This window comes from Pleurodeles waltl, chromosome 11, assembly GCF_031143425.1.
Source record: "Pleurodeles waltl isolate 20211129_DDA chromosome 11, aPleWal1.hap1.20221129, whole genome shotgun sequence".
NCBI lineage: Eukaryota > Metazoa > Chordata > Amphibia > Caudata > Salamandridae > Pleurodeles > Pleurodeles waltl.
In genome coordinates this window covers 32,889,643-32,916,680 of record NC_090450.1, presented here as the reverse complement: position 1 = coordinate 32,916,680, position 27,038 = coordinate 32,889,643, and the positions used below count along the sequence as shown (strand labels likewise).

General features: G+C 44.1%; 1 protein-coding gene across 3 annotated transcripts in view; it reads right to left on the bottom strand.

Moving 5' to 3' along the window:
• Positions 1 to 4,011: 4,011 nt before the first annotated feature.
• LOC138265309 (cytochrome P450 2J2-like) overlaps positions 4,012 to 27,038 on the bottom strand; it is an 83,379-nt gene continuing 60,352 nt past the window's right edge. For 2 of the 3 annotated variants that reach the window (XM_069212916.1, XM_069212917.1), the window contains exons 6-10: positions 21,513 to 21,686; positions 19,460 to 19,601; positions 16,514 to 16,701; positions 12,713 to 12,854; positions 4,012 to 7,473 (exon numbers count right to left, since the gene is read on the bottom strand). In XM_069212916.1, coding sequence (XP_069069017.1) covers positions 7,295 to 7,473; positions 12,713 to 12,854; positions 16,514 to 16,701; positions 19,460 to 19,601; positions 21,513 to 21,686 — 825 coding nt within the window. In that variant the 3' untranslated portion in view covers positions 4,012 to 7,294. The remainder of the gene's footprint in view (positions 7,474 to 12,712; positions 12,855 to 16,513; positions 16,702 to 19,459; positions 19,602 to 21,512; positions 21,687 to 27,038) is intronic. The other variant, XM_069212918.1, reaches the window with a different exon arrangement.

The window sequence follows — 27,038 nt, the reverse complement described above, 5'->3', positions numbered from 1 at the left end:
CTTTCCCCTAATAACACTCTGTCCTCCCCTGTGGGGTTATGGGATAACCTCCAGCACAATAAGTTAGCATAGGTGTTACCACTACACAAAAGCATATTAATCAATGGGCTGGGGCTTATTTGTTTCCTAGCTCTGCAAGGGCCGGCTTACCATTCCATAGAACATGCACATGTTTCACCTGAGCGGGCTACCTCACTGCACTTCAACCACCTTCATTCCAGCCCACTCTCACTCTTTTGGAGACTCAAATCAGTTTTGTAGTAGCAATAGTCTAAAATGGTTACTGGTTTACAATTTTGGGTAGTCAGATGTTACACTCTCACCATGGGATCGGAAGTTGGGAAGTTTGCACAGACAAGCCTGGATTTCATACTCACGTTCCATGTGTCTCTTTTATATTATTGGATAGAAAGTGGGAGCACAGTGCATCATCCGGGTCCCATCCCCACCACTGCCAAACATGGCAGCCATTTCTACCCTACTCATTATATCCCTAAAGATATGATTCATGTTAGAAATAGGGTCTCTAGTTGGCAGTCGGTTTGCACCCTGTCCTAGTAGGGACCCTCAATCTAGTCAGGATAAGGAGAGATACCCAGCTCAGATAACTCCTGCTCACCCACTTGATATCTTGGCATGACAATGCCCACCCACTCGAAAGGGGTGCTCACGATAGGAAAGGGTTGGAGGGGAGCTTTACGTTTCCCTCCACTTTTGCCACTCGATTGGCAAGTCTGGAATATCCTACAGAAAGCATCTGTACTTTTTCTCATTTGGGAACAGTAGAAGTGGGCGACAAGCATATTAAGGGGGTCATTCTGACCCCCGCGGGCGGCGGGAGCCGCCCGCCTGGAGGGAGCTGCCATATGGCCGCTCCGCGGTCGAAAGACCGCGGAGGCCATTCTGGCTTTCCCGCTGGGCTGGCGGGCAACCGCCAGAAGGCCGCCCGCCAGCCCAGCGGGAAACCCCTCCCCACGAGGAAGCCGGCTCCGAATGGAGCCGGCGGAGTGGGTATGTGCGGCGGGTGCAGTGGCACCCGTCGCGTATTTCAGTGTCTGCAAAGCAGACACTGAAATACAAAGTGGGGCCCTCTTACAGGGGCCCCTGCAGTGCCCATGCCATTGGCATGGGCACTGCAGGGGCCCCCAGGGGCCCCACGACACCCCTCACCGCCATCCTGTTCCTGGCGGTCGGAGCCGCCAGGAACAGGATGGCGGTGAGGGGGTCGGAATCCCCCATGGCGGCGCAGCAAGCTGCGCCGCCATGGGGGATTCCCAGGGCAGCGGAAAACCGGCAGGAGACTGCCGGTTTTCCTGGTCTGACCGCGGCCAAACCGCCGCGGTCAGAATGCCCTGCGGGGCACCGCCAGCCTGTTGGCGGTGCTCCCGCATCCCCGGCCCCGGCGGTCCTTGACCACCGGGGTCGGAATGACCCCCTAAATGTCTTGTCCTTCCCAAGTGTCCTGCCAGAGGCATATCATGAGCCAAACCCAGTAAGAAGGCTCTGAAGCACTGAGGTACCACCAGCGCAGTACAGGAGACCATTCTCCCAATAGATCAGGTGAGTCTTGGGCTCTGCACCAGCTGCCTGGTCTTCGGCCTAGTGCCTAAGACCCATGAAAGTAGTTCACACCTTCTGTGCTGCACAGAACTCCTTCCTGGTGGGACCCCCTTCTTGCTGCCAATGGGTCAGCTCAGGTAGGTCTCCCAGTTCAGCCACTTGTTCCCCTGTTAGTGCCGGGGGCCCCCTTCGAGGTTATCCTCCTTACGGACCTTTGGAACTTCAGAGGTGGGTTTCCCAAGTGCGACCTGAGCTCCACCTCTATCTAGGTGGAAGTCTCCAGGCCGTTGCCCAGTAGGCATGGTGGAACTCACAGCTACGCTCAGGGAACCTGAGACCCCCCCTCCCTCACTCAAAGGGAACCTGGGCACCTTACAATGGTGGTCTGAGTTGTCCACCTCAACTACTTGGTGGAATACACCAGAGACTATCTGCTTTCAGACACCAGGTGACACCGAACCGTGGTCACACTGGCTCCAGTATCTCTGAGAGCCTCTATCCTCTGCCCATTGATAGTCACCCACTGCCTGTATTTTTTTTGTGTTATCAGACATTAAGTTTCTGTAGAACCGTCTCACTGTCCCTATGAGACAAGGCTCATCTCGGTTGGCTCCCAAACACACCTAGGATCAACTCCTTTCTAAGTGCTACACTGGTCAAACCCTTGGTCTGCCCACCAGTGAGTGGTTGTGTCCACTTGGGACATTTGGGATCCTTCATGTGACCAACCTGGTCACAAGTAAAGCATTTACAGGGTCCCGCCTCTGCAGGCTTTCTGAAAAGGCCCAATGGTTTCTTATTTCCTGGGGGGCAGCAATTCGTACCCGCAGTACTGGATTTTGGCCCTTTGGAGAACTCCTTTTGTTTACCCTTGTCCCCACAACTCTCTTGCTGGGGACCCGGCCCATCTTTGGCAGAGTCTCCCCCATATACCTTCTTGTGGGCCCTGGTACTCACCCAGTGGTCTGCCTCCATAGCAAGCTTTCTGGACTCAGTCAGCTTACTATCAGTTAAGTGCTGGCACAGCTCTGCAAAACACAGACTAGACAAGTGCTCCCATGCAATTAGGTTGTACAGCCCTTGGAAATCTGCGAGATTAATGCCCCGCCCTAACTATCCAGTGCCCTGCAAAAAGAATCTGCACATTCTAACCAGGTCTGTGAATCAGGTTTCTTACTCCCTCTGAACTAATCCCTGTACTTGTCAAGAGTGAGATCTTACCTGGTGAGAAGGGTCTCCTTCATATCAAAATAGGTGAGGTTGTACCTCTTACCCAAAGCTAACAAAGTGTCCCTCCCCTCCTCTGTGAAGTGATTCCACAATCCTGCTCCCCAATTCTTCTCAGGGGCCCCATTCATGTGGATAGATGCCTTACATACCTTAAACCACCTCTGAATATCACCTCACTTCTTGTACTCTCTTCCTACATTCTTGGGAATGTGGACTATACTATCTGAGTGCACTGAGGTATTGCTGCCGCCATGGCTGCTGGATCTACTCCTTCGATCCAGCTCCTTTACTCTGAGCTCATGGTCTAAAAGCATCTTCCTTTCCTTCATGGCTCGCTTCTCCCTTTAGTCCTCAACTTTTAACCTCTCCAACTCTATCTGATGTCTCCTGGCTTCCCTCCTGTCTTTTAGCTCCTCTGAAGTCAAGCTCTTTGAACCACCAGTGCTGCCTGGCCAGAAGGTACCTCCCCCCTAGCAGCTCCTGCACCCCCAGCACATCTTCCCTTGGATTTGGCTGGACATTCTCCCTTGTTGGATCCCCAGAATGCCCCCTGACACTTCTGGCTGCTACTCAGGCCCTCATTGCTTTTTGTAGCTCCTCCTTCCTGGTGAGGCCACTAACTTGGAGTTTGAGGCTTTTGCAAACTGACTTCAGTTCCTTCATAGTGTAGATTTCCAACCTGTCCTCCTCAAAAACCAAATCCAGGGATGTAACTGATGATGCTCTTGACTGAGACATGATGTAGTAGGAAGTTCAACTTGAATTCAAGTCCAAAAATAGATCAAAGGAAAAATCAAAAACAAAAAACCTGTATGTGGTACACAGTGGCCTGCGATATGGTAGTAGTGTATACCAATCATTGTAGGTCAAGTGCAAGTCCTATCCTCCCCGCTGACAACCAGTATTAGAAATGGGGTCTCTAGTTGGCAGTCGGTTTGCACTCTGTCCAAGTAGGGACCCTCACTCTAGTCAGGATAAGGGAGATACCCGCTCAGATAACCCCTTCTCACCCCCTTGGTAGCTTGGCATGAGCACTCAGGCTTATCTCAGGAGCAATTTGTAAAGCATTCACACATAACACACAGTAATACAGTGAAAACACTACAAAAGGACACTACACCAGTTTTAGAAGATTAGCCAATGTGTATCTGTGTAAAACAAGATCAAAATGAGAAAAATCCAACATACAGTAATAAAGAAATTAATTCTGCAGGAATTACTTAAAATACAAATCCAACAGTTCAGGCTGGCTGTGGCGTTGCAAGCCAGCTACGATGTAGGTAAGACTGGCAAAAGTACCTTGGAAATGTAGGGCGTTGTGATCCTTGCGATGAGATCCGGAGTGCGGTGTTGCTGGCGTAAGCAGGTGCCCACAGGCCACTGTGCAGGCAGTGGCGTCGATGTCAGCATAGAGCGGCGGCATCAGGGATACCAAAACTGCAGTGTGAGCATGGCGAGCCGAGTACGGGCCCACAAGTCATGGTGCAAGCAGCGGCTCAGTGATGGCATCAGATGGCAACGTTGTTGAGACCAGGGTTGCGGTGCGATGTGGGGCACAGCTACGTGCATGGTCATCAGGTCACGGTGCAGGCAGCGACATCGTTGACGGCCTCATGGTGGTTTTTCTTCTGTTACAGCACAAACTACACAGTTCCCAGTGCTGTAGGCAGATGAAGCTAAAATCTTTGATACCCTTAAGACTTCCAAAAAGAGGCAAACTCTACTTCAAGCCCTTGGAGAAACTTCACAAGCAGCATGCACAGCAAAGTTCAGCCTTTGTCCTCTAAGGCAGAAGCAGCAACTGCAGGCCAACCCAGGAAAGCACACACAGCAAAGGGGCAATATTCCTCCTCCAGCTGTTCAGCTCTTCTCCTTGGCAGAGGTTCCTCTTGAACCAGAAGTGTTCTAAAAGTCTGGGGGTTTGGGCCCACTACTTACACCAGTTCTGACCTTGAAGTAGGCAAACTTCAAAGGAGAGTATCTGTTGTCCACAAGATCCTGCCTTGCCCAGACCTGACCCAAGACACACTCCAGGGGGTCGGAGATTACATTGTGTGACGACAGGCACAACCCTTTCAGGTGCAGGTTTCAGCTCCTCCCACCCCACTCTAGCCTAGAAGACTCATCGGGATATGCAGGCTACACCCCAGCTCCCTTTGTGTCACTGTCTAGAGGGAATTCACATACAGCCCAACCGTCAGTCTGACCCAGATGTGGATTCCACAGGCAGGCAGAGGCACAGAGTGGTTAAGTAACAAAATGCCCACTTTTTAAAAGTGCCATTTTCAAACAGACAATCTAAAAAACAACTCTACTAGAAGATGTATCATTAAATTGTGAGTTTAGATGCCCCAAAATCCATATCTCAATCTGCGCCTAATAGGAAACTGTACTTAAAAGATATTTAAAGGCAGTACCCATGTTAACCTATGGGAGAGATAGGTCTTGCAATAGGAAAACTGAATTTGGCAGTATTTCCCTATCTGTACATGTACAACACACCAGTACATGTCCTACCTTTGAAATACACTGCACCCTGCCCATGGTGCTACATAGGGCCTACCCTAGGGGTGACTTACATGTAGTAAAAAAGAAGGTTTGGGCCTGGCGAGTGGGTGCACTTGCCAGGTCGAATTGGCAGTTTAAAACTGCACACACAGACACTGCAGTGGCAGGCCTGAAATATGGTTACATGGCTACTCATGTGGGTGGCACAATCAGTGCTGTAGGCCCACTAGTAGCATTTGATCTATGGGCCTCGGCACACATACTGCACTTTACTTGGGACTTACCGGTAAATCAAATATACCAATCATGGAAAAACCAATCACCAGTACAATTTACATAGGGAGCGGTTGCACGTTAGCACTGATCAGCAGTGGTAAAGTGCGCAGAGACAATAAACCAGCAAAAACAGGGTCCAGTATACTATAAAAACTGGAGGTCAGAAGGCAAAAAGTCAGGGGGAACACACCAAAAGATGCCAGGTCTAACAGCTTAGCTAACAATAATTTCTTGTAACATGAGAGAGATGTCTTCAGCAAAAAAGCACCACAACATCCATACTTATCTCAAGTACCAGTGTGCCCATGTTTCCTCTTTGCAGGTCACCCAACTTGGTGAAGGGGGAGGGCCCCAGACTTCAAAGGCACTGGAGGAAATAAAGTTAGGAGCCTCAATCCCTGTAAGAAAACCAGTATGTAATTTCCTTATTACCGGTAAACTGTGACGCATCTAATAGTCTGTGATAAGGAAATGAGCTAGCTGCTGAATTGTAATAACTTATTGCTGTTGAGTTCTGACAGGCATCACAACCCCTGCCGCCAGCAGCCAGGGTAAAAGGCCGATCACGGTGCATAATTACTGCTATCGTTCAAACAAAGCAAACTGGAACTATGTTTTCATTCTTCTAAAATGAAAAACATTCAGCAGAAAGGAGATAGTAGACTCTATTCATTTTTCAATTCAGATTTATCTTAAATAACCCTAAAGAGATTCTAATCTCTTTCGCCAAATATTGCTAACTGCTTGTTCATGTGTCCGTAGTATAGATTTTGCTTTTGTTCTTGGAGTTTGCAATGAACATGAATGAGCTAGACACTAAAGAATTAAGCAGTTTGTGGGAAAGGTGATGGTGTGACCATGTATTATACAGAATAAAGTACCCTCTGCCATACGTTAAAAGGATAATGGAAGTCACCTCGAAGTTCTATTATCCTCGTTCGTCTGTATGGACATGGAACTCCTTGGTGACTTGCAGTTTCCTTATAATGTACACCATCAGGTGCTTTATTCCATCTATGTTGCATAGAGTAGATTCCCAGAATTCTGACAGGATCTGGAAAGACTGCATCAAATAAACACAGTGGGTACTGACAAATTACATCTGGAAATACGAGCAAGAAGGATCTTTCTGGGTTTCAAACTGTCAGGATTTAATTCAAGGATTCAGCAATTTATTTCTAACCTTTACATACAAGCAACAACAAACAATTATATAATGAACCTCTTCTGCATGGCTTGAATTGAAGCAGCACTTTCTGGTCATAACTCCTATATTACATTACAGGGATTGGTATTATCTGTTCTGAATCTGTTAAATTTTGTTGATTTTTTTCATTTAGACTATATAAGTCGGTTACATTAGAGCAACCATTGATGTGACATCTCTACAAGGTGAACTGCCTTTCGCTGCTTAATAATCTATACACAATGTCCATTCAGCATCCATCGGTCTGTCCTCTTGCAAGTGTCACCTGTTCCTGCCTTCCTGTCTAGGATTAGAGGTTTTATTGGTGAGATTTTGCCAGTTTTCTGTTACATAAAAGCCATTAGGGTACTAGAGGTGAGATGTATAGTGCTATACATTGGCATACACAGAGTGGATTGGGATGACACAGCGTGCCTAATCCATGTACTCGATGGTTCCATCCTTAACCTGAGTTCCATTGTGATGCTGGAATTACTGAAGGTTTATAGTACATGGTTGGAGATTCTCTGGGCTTTAGCGTGGAATAGCGCAGACCTTGTACGGATGAGGCTGTAGGGTTCCTCCAATAATATAGTCCTCCTTGAGTTTCTTTACTCCCTCAGGTGGCCTGAAGTTGAAAGCCCGAAGCAGGCTGGAGAAGAAGATGAAAAGCTCGACCCTGGCCATCTGTTCTCCAAAACACACTCGGTGCCCTAAGAAAGTGACAGAAAGAGAGAGAAGTCACCATTAGAATGGATTATGGATGAAATGTTTTCAATGCAAAATGTACATTGGTCCTTGGGATCTCTGTGTACCCTCAGGAGATATGAAGCAGTGAAAACTGGACCCAAAATGTTGACTGAAGAACTGTCTTTTTAGGTCTTGTTTACTAGCCCGAGCATGTGCATCTGTTGCAAGACTATTGCTAGCTTACATTGAACTTAAAACACACCTATTGATTACCATTGGTTGGCTATATTGCCACTCTCATTTGCTTGCTTCTGATTCATTAGTGTGTGGGCTTTCCTTCCTCTACTTGTGTTTGTCCCTGCCCTGGAGCCTGGATTCATTACTTGCATTCCTCCACCGCTCCCTTTTCAGCCACTACTTTTCACTTTTTGTTTAAGCACTCTACAAGAGCATGTGTATTTTCAGTCTCTCATGTTCATCTCCCTCCCGCCACACTTGCTGACAATGCTCTTTCGCTGCTAGTGTGCTTCGGACCTACTTCATCTATGATGTCAATTTCTGCTTATCCCCCTTGATGTTGCTTTTTAGCCCATGCACTTATCCCCTTTCCAGCTCCAGGCTGCGCTCTCTCTCGTACGTTTGCTCCTACCCATGGTCCCCTCTCTCTGTTTGCTTTCCCTCACAAAAGCCTCAATGTCCCCCCCACCTTTGCCCACTGTGTTTCTTCTTGTACCCGCTCCCATGTGTTGCTTCTCTCTGCCATCTTGTTGCTTTCCTAGCCTGCCCTGATCATGCCCTCTCCACTCCTCCCCGTGTTGTTTGCCCACACCCATACTACTCTTTTTTCTTCTGTTTATCAATCCAACCCGAATTGGCAAAGAAAAAGAAAATACTTGCTTGTGTCATCGCATAGATGCCTGTATGCTTGGTGCGAAAGTATACCAAAGAATGACAGAGTGATTTATCACTTTGTGTAATACTTCAGTGTGATGCCTTAGTTGGGACGGGTATACTCAGTCGTGGGCTGCATGCATACTGTGCTACTGGAACAAAGTTATTCCTGGCTAATGGCCCTAATAAGGGTGAAACAGGTCCAGTGTTGCTTGTGTTCTGGTTGAGGGAGGACCTGGCATGGCAGTTTGCACTGGACTGTTTACAATGAAGCAAGGTCAAGACTGAATAGCATATGGTTGGGTCCAAACTGAGGTGGCATGGTGTGCAAAATGACTATGGACTGGGATGGATCCCTTAGTAATTACTAGTGGTTGAGATAACTCAAGCATCCATCACCTTTTTTGTATACTTGGTGTGTGTGCCTATAAGACGATGGGGCTGGTTGCATCATAGGCATTTCTTTCCTTTTCTGAAAGCCATGCTGCACAGCATTGGGATGCTGTATAGCATGGCTAGAACTGTTGGCAAAGGCAGTAGGTCTCAACATCATTGACACAGCTCCCATACATATCAAGATGGCACAAATGACAAAGCTACTGTCAACACACGGTTTACCAGCTGGCATAGAACCAAGAGCTGAATTTATCTGCTTCCCCTTTCAGAAAATAATATTTCTGGCTACACTGCCTTTGATCTCCCGAAGGAGAGTTCATATTATTAATTCTTAACTATTGTTTTAAATCATTTTAAACAACAGCAGGTTAACAATCTGTTCAGCAGTATGATAATAAGATATATCATCTCCTACAATCTTGGGCACACACTCCATAGTGACCAACAGACTAGTACTTTTTGACTCAATCACCGGGAGCCATCAAGGCCCCGTGATCTCAACCATCCATATCCGACCCCAAGGCAAAACTCACTACATTCACATTTAATACCAATCAATATCTAAAAAAACACACCCACTGTCCCCAAATGTTCTCACGCTTTGTTGGGCCTCATCAGTGAGGTGTCCCAGCTTTTAGGGCTACGTTGTTCCTATTAGAGCAGGGCCAAAACTTATTTGCATATGGCTGCTGCCTGTCTGGAATGACATAGGTGGCAGAAAAATGACTGATTGGAATGCTGCACGAGTTGATTATATACACATTGTGTCCATCACATGTTGTTGTTTTACTGTGATACCCTAGGTGGGTCCAGTGCTTGCTGTGACGTAGGACTCAAGCAAAACCTCACTGATGTGGTCCAGCCAGGTTGACACCAGTATGCAGTTACCTGTGTCTGTGTTCAGAGTTGATGTAGTTCTGGCCAGACCTTTTCTTAGAGCTTAACAAAGATTGATTTCCATATGATTGCTGCCCTTCTAGAGTGGCACCATGGACAACAAAATGGATTAAAATGCAGCCCAAGTGACTCTCACTTTTGTAAGAATTACATCAGTTTGTATTGCCTTAAAGTGATGCCCCAAGTACAATGGGAATGCCCAAGTATGTCCTGTGCTTGCTTTGTCATATAGCTCAAGCTTCATCTTATTGAAGAAACTGAACTAGGCTTAAATCAGCCCATTGTTGATTGTGTTCCCATTCACAGGGGACTTGGCGTGGCAGTTCAGGCTTGACTTTTCATTCTAGAGCAGGACAAAGACTAATTTGCATATAGTTACTACCTTCTCAGGATTGGCGCACTAGGCAAAAAACACTATGGGCTTGAAAGTGGCCCAAGAGTTTGCTAATGACAGACATTTTTGCAGGCATTCCACCCATTGCCTCTTGTTGTTTTACATTTTGAAGTACCTCTTCATTGGTCAGTTCACCACTCTCTTGAAAAGTTATCTTTGCGTCAGAATACACATTGTCAAGTCACAGCCAATGAAGGTTCAGTCCTGTTGGTAACATGGAAAAAGGCAACTCTTTAAGCCATTGATAATGTCTTCATGTCCTTGGTGATCAGGAGACCAGCTTTGTGGTTTTTCATGACCACTGAACAACCATCAACCCTGTGGACAACGAGGGGATGTTGAATAGATTGAAGAAATGTGTTTCTAATTATAGGGGATGGTTTGTGGGTGCACATCTTTTCTGTATGATACACATACAGGGACTAAAAACAGGATTCCATACCTCATGTGGTGTTGCTCAAATCTTATCCCACTTCTCCTTCAACTTCAACATTTAACTCGGGTGATCTGACCATACAGATGTTATGGTCTGTATCTTAAAGTAAACCATCTCAAAAACTGATTAAAACATCTTTATAATTTTTTTTTAATGTTTATTTTCTGTGTTGCTCTAGATCACTTAATTTTTTATGCCCTCCCACTTTATGGTCTTGTTTGTCTGGATAAAAGCTGATTGGGCTAATGTTGATCCACTGAAACTTGGATCAGCGTTTTTTAATTGAGTATATTGTTTTTGTTTTTACCGCAGTCTATCAAAATCTTGCCAAGACTGTTTGCCTAGGGTTTATTATTGACCAGATATATTTTTTTTATTTTTTATATGCAAATGTGTATGTTTTTGAATGAGGGATTCATATGACATTTTCAATCAATTAACCTGTATATTGATGCATGATTGAGAACTACTGCATAATGCTTAGCAAAATACATTTTGTATTTTTTGAGTAAAAGATGACATTTTAATAGAGCTATGTTTATGGTTATCTGACGTTATAGGATTGAAATTGAATGTGATTAATGCGATGGCATATGACATAATAACAAATATATTGATATATAAATTAAAGGTAAGCAGGGTCCTGTTGTAGTTTAGTCTTATCCTTTCCCTGCTATCTATATTTGTGGGATCCCTTTTTTATTACTTACAAACCAGTGCAACATAAGTTAAGGAAATTTATTTCTGGCACAGACTTCGTTGCTGCCCCCTTTCTGGTCCCGATAACATTCCCTTGGATCTCTATGCAGACGTTCCTTGTTGTCAAACTTATTGTCTGACATAGAGAAGTGTTCAACTAAAAACCACCAGGTAACCACAGACACATGTCCCTTACTGGAGAACCCTGCACCACTAGAAGCTTGGCCAGGGGATACTCTCTTTTAGAAAGACTAACAATCGCTGGCTAAGCTCTGGGTAGGAAATTCTCACATCGGATCAAAGTTCTGCCGCACTCTTCACTTATTTGCAATGCCATAGCAGCCTGTTTTCTCCAACTAAATGGTTGCCTAGCGTCATTCGTGCCTGCATGATTTGTTAACACTGTTGTCTGTCCCTTCTTTCTAAGAACGTTGTGGAAATGAAAGAGGGACAACAGTACTCACATTTGCGACCAGAGCTGATTTTGGAGCACAGGTGGCACTCTCTGAGCTTGACGCCTGGTGCGATGGCACCACCTTAAAGTCAGCGCTATGTACAACACTGAACATACATGATCAGAAGCACGCCTCAAGTGAATTGAGGTCAACCCTTGTTAGTATATGTCTTCTATATAAATGCCCTCTTGCATTATAAATAAATGCCCTCTTCCTTTAACCAAATGCTCTGTTAATATCTTATCTCACCTAATGTAAAGCCCCTCTGCTTCATCATCCACAGCTCCCTAGCCCTTATCCTGCACATCAACAAACTAGGGCAATCACCCAATTATTTTCTTCACACCGTGAAAAAATAAAGCTTTTACTGACCCCAACCTACTTAAAACTGTGATCCATAAACTAATCATCTAGTGCTTTGACTACACAAATATAGTTCTTTCGGATCTCCCAAAAGCTAATCTCGCCTCGGTCAATCCATCTTCCTTAGAACTGTCTGTCTATTCTCCTCAATGAGGAAATATAGATTCTTCTCAAAAAGGAAATTTGAAAGCATGATTCCATTCCTCTGGGATCTCCATTGGCTCCCCATTCAAAAATTCAATCCAAAATTGGATGCCTCGCCCACAAGGCATCAATATCAAGGCCCATCCTTACCTTGCAGCTCTGCTTATCACCTCAGGTGATGAGAAAAAGGGGATTCTGGAGCTAGTACTCGCTCCTTTTCCATATCTTTAGCACTAAAGTAATCTTTCTCTGGAGCCACAAGCAGCTTCCAGAACTCATTTTCTCCATCCATCAGAACCCAATCTGGCTTGCTCAACCTCATGGAACTTCTAAAAAACCCAACCAGTCTGCATTCCACTCATTTGACCCCTACAATCTTTCCTCTCCTGCACACGTTCCTACTGGTTAATCTGTATTCTGTCTTGTATTTTTAGTTATTTCTTGAGCTCACCTATGCCTTCCTACCAAAGTATGCTATAGGAACAAGTAGATAAATATATACTAAGGACAATAGATTTATTCATCCTGCTTCCAATCATTCATGAAGTCATCCATCCCTTCTGACTGAGGAGCTGTGCAAGAATTACCTGCACCAAAAGGAAAGAACGCCGCTCTGTTTACAAAGTTGCCTTCTTTGTCTAGGAAGTGGCCAGGGTTGAACTGGCCTGGTGTCTCCCATTGCTCAGGATCATTCAGGACAGAGGATAGATTTGGAATAACAATTACACCCTGCAAAGAAACAACTCTGTGTTATATTTTGTTATGTTAGTGGATTGTTAAACTTTCTAGCACCATAGTAAATTGAACAAGCAACATTTCAAAAAGTGTAAAAGAATCAAGGACACTTGCTAGTGATAGGATACATACTTACGAAAGTGGAGGAGTTTCGGACAACAAACACACGCCTTTCACAACAAACCAAAATGAAACAAAATGGTACCACAAAACCAGTGAGTGCACCTGTGTCAACAAGTAGCCAGTTCTTGACATTAGCAAATTATTTGATAATTACACTCATAACCAAGAAAACATTGGAAGAGTCTGTAAAGCAGGGAGGAGGCTTGGGTCTCTTTTTCTCATCGAGTAAGCTCCTGTAGTGGTAGAGCGCCCTAAAACAACGCAATCTTGTTATATTGATCTCATCAAGGGTACATTGCAAGAGAAACATAAGCCTCTGTAATATGCTTTGCAACCTTTCTACCACACATGGCTAGTGTGTATGTCGACCAGTGAATCAGCTTCTGTCCGCAGAGAGATACACACCAGAGCAGCAAAATATAACAAATATAATCCTAGAAGTCTGTCCCCAACTCACTAAGGGTCTCATTTACAAGAAAGTGGTGCAGAGCGACGCTGCGCCAAAATTGGCAGCACCATGCTGCTTGACTTCAGAAACGCAGGGATGCTCCATATTTATGAAAATATGATGCATCTCTGTGTTTCCTCTAGCGCTGGTGCTAAAATTAGCTGCATTGCTCCAACGCAGGTACCCTTGCACCACAATGCAGCACACATAGAAAAAGCAAAAACGAGGAGAAATAAAAGTATTTCTCCTTGGCACGCAATGCTAATGCCACCCCCTTTGGTGGCGTTAGTTTCGGGTGCTGCCTCGGTTTATGATTTATCATAAAATTGGGGCAGCATCAAAAGCAATCGGTGTGGCAGTGGAACGCTCACAGCAACACCCATTGCACTACCCTTTCACGCTAAGTGATGCATGTTAACGGACCGTTTTTACAAGGCGGTGTTAAGCCACAAAAAGTGGTTCAACGCCGTCTTGTAAATATGGAGACACCTAAGCGTTGCTAAAAGTGATGTTTCGGTGGTGCAAGTGCCTCGTAAATGAGGCCCATAGTCTTCCAGAGGATGCCAGGAAATGTGTGACATTGGATGGGGCAACTGTGAGATTCACCCGAAGGGGTATCACAGTTAGCTGGATGAAGTCATTGTGATACGGTGCCACTGGACCTTCTCAGGAGGGAATGATACACCTCAGAACAACTCGATAAAGCATTTCTGACCTTCTTTGAAAAGCGATGTCAATCATTGGCTAGCTGTGACCTCTAACCTCAAACTTTGCTTTTACTGCCTTCACTGCCCTCGGTCTTCCAACGACTGAGCATACGACAAGCTTGAGGGTGTTTGTTATTATTGCACAGGTGCCATTTCAACAGTTTATCTAGCCTGTCACTGGACATTGTGCTAGAGGAGTGAAGGGACTTACAACCTTCGTACATCCCAATCTGCCACGCTGAAACAAGCTGAGGACCAATGAGGGAAGGGTTCATCCTGCAGTGCAGCAACTCAAGGTTTGATACAGCTTGGTATGATGCTGAAATGGGAGACCCTGAAAAATGATTGATCCTGATTCAGATTGGCAGAAAGGAGAAGAGTTAAGTTTTTGCACAACATCATGGATGAGTTATCCTTTCAAAACACTTAGGCCCTCATTCAGAGTTTGGCGGATCCACGGAACTGCCATAGATTGGTGGATTACTCACCTGCATCAACACACGATACCCTATCCAATGAAGGGCAGGGTGAAGGAAAGAGTAACTACTAGGGTGCACATTTGCACTCTCCCTTACAGAATCAAGAAACACAAAAAACAAATGTGCCCCTTCAGTAGGTTCTTATGTGCAAGAACAACTCATCTTACTAAATGGGTAATGACCCAATCTGGGATGATCCTGAATTCCCAATTTCTATAAGTAGGACCTGAAGGGTATTTATAAAAATATATGGGACGACCTCCCACACCCCTGGGTGTCATGCTTCATCATCGTCCACCTTGCGCTCCATCCTTTGCTCACCAGGTAATTCTCTAGTGGAGGCCGGGCCCTCGCAATACACTGAGGGAATGCGCATTCCCTTCTTTCCCGCATCTATGCATCCTGAGATCACCGCTGAGGATGTGTGTATCATGACTATGAGCCACATACCACCACATGAATGTAGTTTGTGGGCGTCATACAGTTAGTCTGCCTTTATGATGAATGAGATTTTTCACGATATTTAGGCCCAGATTTAGTAATAATTTATGCCGGTGTATTATGACGCAAAGTATAATCCTTGAAAGGTGCTATTTTCACTCTGCAAAAACCATTTGCTCTTTGTTGTGTTGCCCTGCTTCGGGTGGGGAGGTGAGATGGGGAGACAGAGGAACCTTACTGTGGTATGTCAGCGCAAAAAAAACATTTTGGCTCAAAGTCTGATCTACTAAGACAGTGGGGCCAGGCTTAGCGTAGCAAGTTAACGTCTACTTGAAAAAGGCATAAACAAGATAAAATGTTCCCATTTCTAAAAAAAATAAAAATCAATATATTGCATGTACGCTGCAGGGCACGGCACACATCCAATGAATGCGATCCTTCAGAGTTTCCACCTGGAACCTTGTGGCGGCCTATGGGGTGGTGATAGGAGATGAAATCATTCCGCTGATAGCCTATCACAAGCGAGAGAAGCTGCGTCCCACAGACAGTCTTGAAGAAACAGCGGCGGATGCTGAAAGGGGATTATACAAAAACGGCCTCCTCGGTGTCCCTTGACAGACCTGCTATGGCCACCCAAGAGCTGCGGCAAACTCTACTAGTTGATGCAAGAAAACGTTTACTAGCCTTCCAAAGTCTTTGTATGACCATTGCAATAGGACTAGATCCCTGCTGTGCTGGTTCAGTCAGTGAGAGGATACATATCATTAACCGCAAACGCAACCGGGACCCTAACATATGCCCCGAAAGCCATGGCTAGGATCTTTGCTTTCTCTATATGTCGACACCCCCTCCAACAACACTGAATAATTCTCACAACTTGCTCCCATCTGTATGTACACTGTCTACTAATAACACCAAGCCAGTGCATCACATTATATGAGACACTGACTACTGGCAGTGCTTAATTTGTAAATAAAAACGTGCCGGTGCCCAAAGCCCTCTTCTTAAACACGAGGCTGCTGCATTTAAATGTTCGAACACGGAGTACTGAGGCAGAGTAATCCTGAAGCCATCTCGGGCCTCTTCAAAACATTTAAAGCCACTCCCAGCCCCTTCAGCTCACTCTTGCAGCTTTCTGCTTTCTCTCTTTGTGACACTTTTTCGTTTTTCTCTTCCTCCGTCTTTCCCATATGTGTCTTTTGCTCGCAGCAAAACCTTGAGGCAGAAGAATAAGCCCCGGCCCTCAAAAATAAGTGCCGATGCTCAGCACCGGAAATAATAAGCACAAATTAAGCACTGAGTAGCATTCACAGAATGTTCTCCAGTAGCAGTGACATCTGAGCCTAGTGGGTACAGACCGAATGATCAAGCCCTGTCGTTCTTGGTGCAGATTGACAGCCGACACCACTTTCTCCATGAAAGGGGTTCTAAAGTTGTGGGAGTTTACGGACATACCTTCTCAATGTGGAACCCCTGGAACGTTGTCTCCTTGATACACTTTCTTGGAACACCAAGCCCCGCAATGTTACAGTAGCGTTGGATCTCGTGGATAACAGCGTTGGTATATGGCACTTTCTGCCGATCCTCATAATGGATAATCTGTGAATCTCCAAAAACAGCATCTAGCTCCTGCTGGACTTTACCTAAGGAAAGACATTTGCACTTTAAGAATATTTAGTTCCAGAGAGATTTGACATCAGACATTTAATAGGAGCTTAGCTGGGTTACTCAAAGGAACCCAGAGTGCACAGCTGTCTATAATGCATTGTAATTACTAACATATTTTAATGGAAATTCTGCTGACATAGAAGACACGTGTGAAAGCACTTAGAGGCCACTCTGCACCACGCACTCTTGACTGGTATGTGCTTCTGCCCAACTTGTGTGTTTGACTGAATCTTTCTGTAATGGCTGGCTCCTTCCAGCTATCAACAGACAGCTAACAATTCACCATAGAAGTGCATCTGTCACAGCCCTTGTGAACTGGCCTGCTCCCTAGAAGTAGGTTAACAAGAGAAGATGCCTTCCTCTTCTTCTTTGGGAGTCCCAAAAGACATATGGGCAAACTTTACAGATGATAGCATCAAACCAAAGATAAACAAGAGAGCTCAATGTACAAAGCTTTTTTTTGGTACCAAACTGAGTGGTGAGCCAATTTCTAGGCTTTGTGACCAGGAAAACCAAAGTTACATTGCGCTCTAGGTACATGGTAAATTGCAAATCTTCATGTAGGAAGTGCACAATGCTACTCCTTGCAATTCGCATTCAAGGGCGATCATCAGAGGGGTGGCCTCCTCCACGTGTAGCACAATGATAACTGTCTGTGGTTTGCAAACCATTGATTGGGTGCTGTCATTCCAAAGGGGCTGGTATCCCTTCTCACATTCAGGAGGGGGAGCTTCCAGTTTCTAAGTTATGCTCAAGGGTCTGCTCCCTGCTCCCTCCGATATCCATTCACATCTCGCCATTTAGTTTTCAGATTGCAGCCTCTGGTCCCCTCCCAGGGCTGGGACTTCAATATCCTCATTTTGGAACTGGAAAGGCAGGGATGGAGGTCTGCTATCCCTCGCAGGCCTCCGTCTCCTCATTCCCAGACATTCGGATGGATCCATGATTCACTGATGGGAATGGGGCAGGGATTAGGAATGTCATTCTTGCACTTTAACGAATGATTAAATCCCCGCGACACAAAAATATTGTTGGGTTGTATCGTGGATTCTGAGCAAAAATTGCATCATCATTACTAGCAAAAATGGAAGTACTTTCTGAATTCAGTAGTGTGATGCCCCCCCACTGTGCCTAGCCCCTCCTATACTTGTATGTGAGATGGTCCTCCTAAGCAATATGGAGACAGATTACTTACAGACATTTAAGGTGTGCTAAACTAAAGCATGTTCCACCACATTTCTTGTGTGTTAAACCTTCTTTTGTGTATTAAAGGTTTAACAGGTACTTAGGACATAAGAGTTGCAGTCATTACCTGGCCACCAATTGTTTACAAAATTCCCTACTTACCCAGAGGAGCTACCTGAGTTCTGGTAGCACTCAACCTACATCACTATTGACGTAAATGTCTAAGTTTCCACTCATGAGATTGTCAGGATCCAGTTATTAACCATTAACTATCTATTTTGTCCTATGTCTGTACTGGGTGCATGAGAATGTGGCCCATTCAGGGAGTTTCAACTCAACTCAACATACACTCACCCATCACTTTCATTTTAGTTACACCCGAGCAGTACTCAGGACTTTCTACAGGCAAATATGTGAAGGCCTTCCTCACTGCAGTGCTGTTTGAGGGGTGGAAGCTTGACAGTTCGCCTGAAATACTATTTATGGAAGGACCTCCTTTTCATCTTTAGAAAACCCACTGAGGAAAGGAGGTGGGTTCACTGAAACGCCTGGGCTTTCAGGAACGCAACTCAAAATATGTCGCACCAGTGATGAAGGATGCTAAGGGATATCTATAAAAATCCGTGGCTCATTGCCTATGTAAACTAGGGTACCACTATACCTTCTTCTTTGAACAGTTACTCTTTGCAAGCACTGGAACTGTCATCCACATAGGCACATTGACAATCTGTTTTCAGCTATGTTTCTTTGACAACGCAATGTGTCTTCGAGGGATGCCATACCAGCATAACCATGGAAACCACAAAAACATTAAAATCAGATACATTTTAAACTTCAGCTGGGCATATGTGTTGTGGAGCCAAATAAACACCCAGTTTGCAACAAAATCTTAGGTGGGACATCCTCATTACTCGTGCGTTTCAGTATATAGCCGGGGCATTGGCCTTTACTCTCATGGATGTATCAGTCACGCACATATGGAAATTCTGCCAGTACTGGTGGGGGGACTCTCAATTTCTAAACCAAACTTGATAATATTTTAGCTTTCTGCCCCCTAACAATACTGCTGCTCCATGTAAACTGGTCTGAAAATCCCCAAATGTATTAAAATCTATCCAAATATTGTTATTGTTATGCATGGTCACTTAACCTTAAATGTGCAGAGTTCTACCATTAACAAGTGACAACTCAAAGATAAAGAGATACAGTCGGGTTAGAGAAACAAGGATAATCAATAGAAAATAAGGACAGGAAGATATGAAGAACCGTAGCAAAAGATATGAAGTGATTTACAGTGCTGAATGTAAATAGATTAATAAAGAGGTGGACCTATACAGATAATAAAGCGAACGTGGGGAAGTAAAGAGAAGAAACACATAGAAAATGACAGAAGAACAGGAGGAAACACAAGTAAAATAGATGTAGGGAGGGAGGCAGGCCAGAACTTCCATTCAGTTTTTGGAGACACATCAGAACTTCATAAAGTGGATTGTGTGTCTTTGTTCATCTGCAGTGTATGCAAACAGGCAACAGAGTTATGCCTCGCACCTTGTATTTCCGGATTGTTCGCCATGTGGAGCAGTGCCCAGCGCAGTGTGGTGGTGGTGGTCTCCGATCCTGCGAAAAAGAGGTCCGCCACCACTTGCACCAGGCTGGCCTCTTCGTAGGTGGAGGAGGGGTCTCCTTTTGTCTGATAATGAGATATGAGAGAAGAACGTTAGAGAGTTAACATCATTACACTTTGTTCATCCTGTCCCTAAGCAGACCTCTATGCAAGAATATATCCCTGTTGACTCAAGTGCACCCACATAGACTCAAGTCCTGGAACAAAAATAAAAATCAGATCCAGGGATGGCATTTAGATGTGGGAGGTGGATACCCTGCCATCAGTGGGACTGGACAGGAGTGACTTAAGCACCTCGCCTGGGTTTTGTTCACAAGAGGCAGAGCATCCCCGACTGTCATAGTGGGATTTCAACAGAAGTGACTACAACTTGCAGAATTTGCATATCTCTTCCAAGCTGTTTTGTGTGCCTACAGCTCGAGTTTCTGATTAATGGTATACCTTAAGTCAAGGTTCTGCAAAGTCGGTCCTGGAAAGCCGGGTCCATGCCAGATTTTTTGCATATCCACATTTAGAAAAAAGATGTTTCAGAAATCTACATGTATCTAAATGTGGATATGCTAAAAATCTGGCCTGGACCTGGCTCTTCAGGACCGACTTTGCAGAACCCTGCCTTAAGTCCTTGTCAGCTCATAAACCCTCACACAGTCAGCCCACCTACGACCCACCAAGAACGAGGACAGAGTCACATATCAAGAGTGATATCGTTGGGATAGTTATGAGTGGAGAAATGGAATTGGTAAATGTCTGGGTGAGTGTATGAATAAGTTGGTGGATGGATGTGGAGGTAAAACCGCAGTTGAGTGCCATATGGGGGAATGCAGAGAGACTGAGAGAGACTAGGAGTGGGAATGTAACTGCTAGTGATTGATTTGGTAAGCTAACAGATGATTAGATTACTTGATGTGAGAAGGAGTGATTAGACAGGTGAGTCGTTTAATGGATGTCTATTAAAAAAAGTGGGTAGAGGAGTGGCTCGTTCGATGAAGGGATACGAGTGAATGTGACAGCTACTACTTAAGTGTGCGGATAAGTGAGTGAACTGATAGGCATGAAACCATATGTTAGGGAGTTGATGACTGATTGGTGGACTGTGAGTGAGTGGGTAGGTGAGCAAGCAGTTGTGTGAGTAAAATGATAGGCCACTGAATGGGCGAGTGACTGAATGTTTACCTGATAGTGAGTGAATTATTCAATTGTTGCGAAGTTCGGTGTCGGACACTGGGTCTGACTGGAGAGATGTTCATTGGGACACTTATCTTATTGGTTATTGGTTTTGACAATGGTGATGCCATTGCTCACATTAATTGTGTTGTCATCAGTAATGCCATGGTCACTAGACACCAATGAGAAGGTAGGTTGAATTGGTACCCTTATGTGCTGAACGTCTCAGCACCTAAGGTTACCTAAAACAATTTTCTACTGAAAGGTTTTTAATTATATTTGTGAATGTTGTTTTGCTTGAAAGGAATCTTCTTTGTTAAATAAATGAGGGTTTTAACTGAATTTTATTGGTATTGTAATGCAGCCTTATGCTATGCGCTCAGGCCACTGACTGTTCCATGCATGCGGTATGTATAGATCACAGTCTGTGGCCATGTGTTCCGCTGCCAATGTTCTGTGAATGGTAACCAGAGATATACCCATTGTAAAGTATTGAAAATGATTGACAGGTAATTTCATCATCTGTTTTAAGAGTTGTGAGTGTCTCTTATGTATGTGCATGTAACTGTGCAATTGAATACTATCAAGTGAGTAGGAAAATTAAGTAAGATTAAATCAACAGCTCCACCGCATTTGCCTTCACTTTGTTACAATCTCAAATACTATCTAAATTAGGCCTGCAAGGTTTTCCCATTCAATATTAATAAAACTCATACCTATACTCCCTATTTTTCCACAAGGGGTAGAATGTTCAAATCCATCTTTACAATCAATTTGTGGGGCATGCGATTCCCTGCTTGTGAAGACACCTACCTGTGCTATCTGCCTCAGGTAGTAGTCGATGAAATCTTGCGGTTCATCAGGCAAGTTCTCCTGGTGGGTCTTGATCTCCTGCTTCATATATGATCGAAGCTTTTCCCACTCTTCAAACACTCGATACTGAGGAAGGGGTAGTCTGCTCATCAGGAAAGGGAACGCTTCATAGAGCTGACAAAAGAAGTAAAGAGGGATTGAATAAGAAAGACTTAGATGAAAATTTGTTGAACGTAGCACCTTCAGTCAAGGTCAGAAAAAACATTCAAAACATTCTCCAGTCTAATCAGTGACGCAGAAAAATGTGTGTAAACTGAACCAGCACATAAAGGCACACACGCCAAGAGATTTCACTACTGACCACTGTAGATGATATTAGGGCTGTTAGACCTACTACTACTACCTGGAGAGGGTTTAGTCCATACTTGGAAACTCAGTCACCTAAAAAACGTGATGAACGTCAATTAACTCTTCACAATTGCCTCACTGCCTTTATCTAGCTTTCATTATCATCCACTCACCAGACAAGATGATGTGTTTACCAAACTACTGCAGGGAAGTGAAAGTAGAAATTTACTCTGACACCCACTTGTCCACAGCAATCCAACGAGCTGGAGATCGTTGAGAGTTGTGATACCAAAATAGTGAATGGTTTAAATCAAAAGTTATACAAAGAGAGGTTTTATAAAAGTGTGTATTTGAGATAGAAGGATCATTTTATTTTATGTAAAGCTTGGAGGCTCATATTATACATCACTTTCTTACTGTATGCAGCAGCCAACTAAACAATAAATTGTAGAAAAATAACAACTAAATAAATAATACTAAAGTTGAGGACACATCGCCTCCTCTTGACTCTGGCTTTCTACCTGATTCATGACCCTCCATGGTGAAGGAACATCCTTAGCCTCAAAAAAGATGTCTTGATATATTTGCCCCAGATTTTTCTGATGATTCAGACTTATTTAAATATACACAAAATTCAGATTCTGATACTTAAGAGGGCTCAGATTTAAATTGATTTGGCCATAGAAAGCACTAAATTGCCCGACCCTCAAAATTCTCTTTCAATAAATCCAGTTGACAGGCCTTCTCCAACATTCTGCTGGAGGTCCTTTGGTCGGACACAAGCATCTCTTTTATACTTTCTCTACTGAGGGGTCTAAATTATCCAGCATCTCTGGCTATATCAGGCCCATATTTGCCTGCCTCTGTGGAAGCCAGTGAGAAAGAAGTTAAAATTTGAATGTCTAAGACCACTGATTCCAGATCAGGTATTGCTAACTCATGCAATGGACCCAAAACTTTGGTAATTTTATTTAAATATGGCAGAGATCCCCAGGAAGGGTTTGATCATGTTTGGTCGTCATGGGTCTATTAACAAAGATTTTTGAAATAGCTGAACTTGCTAAAGACGGAAAAATCTACATTGATCCTAGCAATTTATCAAACTGGGTTTAGAGAATCATCCGCTTATCATGAAACAGCAATGTAGTAATCCCCCTTAAAAGATGCAAGGGATTTGCTTATCAACATTGACCGGATTATCAATGTCTGCACCAAGCCCTTTTGCGTAATGCATCAGTGCATTTACCACGATTGATAAGGCACAACATTCTCTCTGAAATGTATTTGGGCAGGAGGTTTTTGTTTTTGTAAGAGCTGTTCCAACAGACGGAGGTTCTGCCAACCATTTCCAGTATGACAAAAGGTACTCATTTTATAATTCAAGAAGAGGTTGTGGCTTTCAAAATAAACAATCACTGCCAAAGGGGACAATAAAGAACTGCCATTACCAACAGTAAGAGTTCAAAACCCTCCGTTTTGCACAGCAGACATGCAGCTCTTTTACAAGGCAATTGGTCTCAGCTTTCTTCAGATCCCTGTATTCTTCAACCAGCGTGGGTTACCAAATATCAATCAGGATTTATAAAGCATGGCAAATCACCCAATGGGGTATCAAGGCACAGGAGTTACTAGCAGGCAGCTCCACAGTCCTCTGTTCATTCGAGCAGCCATGTCCTGAGTTTCTGAATTCCCAGAGCAATGCGGCTTTGCTGAGGAGCAGGAGAAAGTCGTTCCAGGCTTTGGCGGGCAGGTAAGAGAAAAGGCGTCCTCAGCTGTTGGATAGGTGGATCCTGGGGGGTGTCTACGAGGAAGAGGGAGGCAGATTGCAGGTGTCTGTCTGGTCAGTTGGTGGAAGGTCATTCATTTCTTGATGTGTGCTTGTACTTCATTGTGCAGGGCTTTGTAAGCATGGATCAGCATCTTGAAGTGGCATCTCTTCTGGATCGGGAGCCAGTGTAACTTCTTGAGATGCGGGGTGATGTGAGTCTGTCTAGGGAGGTCAAGGATGAGTCTCACACCTGAGTTTTGTATTGTCTGTTCAGGAGGCGTGCAGCGATTCCTACTAAAAGAATGTTACCATAGTCCAGCCTGCTGGTGATGAGGGCTTGAGTTACGGTCCTTCTGGTGCTGATTGAGAGCCACCTGAAGTTCTTACGAAGCATGCCTCGGGGCTGGAAGCAGGCGGAGGAGGTTGTGTTTTTTCTGTTTCTGCATAGATAACTTGCTGTCCAGGATAATGCTGAGGTGGCAGGTGTGGTCAGCAGGGGTGGAGGAAGGGCCTATTTCAGCAGGCCACCAAATGTCGGGCAATCGCAATGTACCGTTCCCTAAGGTGAGAACTTCTGTGTTGCCTGTGTTGAGCTTGAGACAGTTGTCATTAATTCAGTTCTCGACGTTCATCATTCGTCTGTGGATGTTGGTTCTAGTGGCGGAGGGGTCTTCCGACAGCGAGAGGATGAGCTGGGCATCACTGGTATAGGAATAATGTTGATTGCTTGCAATCTGATGGTGTTGGCCAGGTAGGTCTTGTACATGTTGGAGAGGGTGGGGCTGATCCTTGTGGGACGCTGCAGGTGATATTATTGGGTTCTGAGGTGAATGGTGGGAGACGGATTCTCTGCTTTTTTCTGGTGAGATATGAGGCAATCCATTTGACGGGATCTCCTTGTATTTTGATTTGGTGGAGTCTGTTGTTCAAGATGTGGTGTGAAATGGTATCCAAGGTAGCTGACAGGTCCCGGAGGATGAAAGCTGCTGTTTTGCTACAGTCTAGGAGGTCCCTGATGTCATCGGTGGCTGCAATCGGGACTGTCTCTGTACTGTGGTTGGCCCAGAATCTGGATTGAGAGAGGTTCAGGAGGTTATAGTGTTCCAAGTATTTGGTGGGTTGCTGGTTCATTCCCTTTTCGAGAAGGGATGCAGGCAGATAGGCTGGTAGTTCTTTGGATCTGCTGGGTTGATGAATGGTTTCTTCAGGAGGGGCCTCACTTCAGTGTATTTCTATTCCTCAGGGAAGGAGGCCATGGTGATGGAGGAGTTCAGGAGTTTCTTGAGCTGGTCACCAATTGCCTTGCTACCAAGGATGAAGATGTAGTGGGGGCATTGGTCAGTGGGTGCTCCAGAGTGTACGGAGGTCATGATGGAGACTGTGGCTTGAGTTGTGAGAAGGTCCCAATGACTGAGCAGGTGGTCAGGGTTTGTGTTTGTGGGTGTGAGGAGACTGATACTGTCAGTGGCAGGGGGTTGGGGTTTGAAGTTCTTATAAATAGCTGAAATCTTGTTGAAGATTTATTTTCCCATTCTATCCAGCATCTTTTTCCATTAGTTGTTTAATTAGTCTTAAATTGACCTCAAATTAATCAAGAAATTCAGGATCTTCTTTCTAAAGGTGTTCTAGAAAAAGCTACCTTTCATCCACAAGTTTTTTAAGTAACATCTTTCTTGATGAAAAAGAAAACTCAGTCCTGTAATAAGTGTCAGACATTTTATTTCCTATGTTTTGTCCACCACTTTAAAATGTAAGCTATTCATCATCTTCAACCATAAGATTGTTTGACTCACCTGGACCTCAAAGAACTTTAACTTCTGTTCAAAGGAAAAGACTTTAGGTATCAGTTCAAAGCCCTACCTTTCAGTCTTTTATTAGCTCAATGGTATTTTACCAAGTTTTGTCCGATGTAAGATCGTGGGAATCATATCACTGATTTAGCTGGATGATATATTAATCATGGCTGAAGACAGACTAAAATCATTACTTCGTATTCAAATCACAATTTCCCTTTTATAAACTTTAGGATTTGTGCCAAACAAGGAGAAGGCAATTTAAATTCCAGTTTAGTCTTTAGAATTCTTAGCCTGTAAACTTCATATCCTGTACTTTCTAGCTTTCAGAATCAAACATGATTATCATAGGAAAGTAACTTTCACATTTTCTAAATCTATCTCAGAGTTCCTGTCATCATTTAGCAATCATTATACGTCTTTTAGCATCCTCCATTTATGCTGCATTTCCAGGCCATCTTTATTATCGAGCCCTACTGATGTTAAAAATACATCATCCAAGAAAGGGCCTCAGTTACTTAGATTTAGGGCCAGACTTACGAAATACAGTTTTTGCATTTCCTAAATCGCGAATCCAAAAAAAACGCTATTTAGGAAATTCAAAATGAAATGTACCAAAATAGAGGTTTCCTAATAACGATTGCTACAGAATAGGAATTGCTATTAGGAAATCTATATTTAGGAAATGCTACACCATTCGTTCCTATGGACCTAAAGGACCATAGGTACAAATGGTTTAGCATTTCCAGATTTGCGACTTTCTAATACGAAATTCCATATTAGGAAATGCAAAACGAAGGGTGCCTCTGGGGCTATGGCTCCCCTTGATGCACCCCAAAAAAGTGGTGCACGTGTAAAGCACACAAATGCCCTTGGTGCATGCGCACTACATGGCACTTTAAAAAATTGATTTTGGGTGCATTTTTCAAAATTGCACAGGGTTACCATCGACTTGGAGTTGATGGTAATAGCATTTCCTAAATGTCTCTTTTGCATTTAGTTAATGCTTTATACATGTCCTTCAGAAATCGCAGATAGAAATCTCTATTTGTGATTTCCTATTTAGGGAATAGCAAAATGCAATTTCTACTGGGTAGATGCCTTTGTAAAATGGAAAGGCAACTTACATTTCTTACCCGGCCGAAATTGCAATTTGGTCTATTACGAAATGCTAAATCCTTTCGTACATATGTCCCTTAGTTCTCTAAGATCTTGGGACAAAAGAAGAAGCTGTAACACCTAAGTGCCTGGGATGGAAGAACACATTTCAATTCAGCCCCAGATCTACTACAGTGTATTAGAGTCATATTTAAGAATATATAGTTGGTGAGTTGATTGAGATGAATTCCTAACTGGAGGATTTTGAGGCCAGAAATACAATGCTTTTTCCTCGTCGCAAACGGCCTGATTCACAGAATCAGGCTGTTTGTGACCAGAAGAAAGCATTTATGGATGTACAGACCCCATGTTGTGATTCAGGAATCCTTTACTGAATCGTAAAATGTTTTTGCGATCACTATTAGGAAGAGGTGTGGCAAGGGCGTCTCCTTCTAATAGCGAGTAGCAGGGCCATGTAAGATTGTTTTGCATCCATGAATGCGGTCGCAAAATAATCGC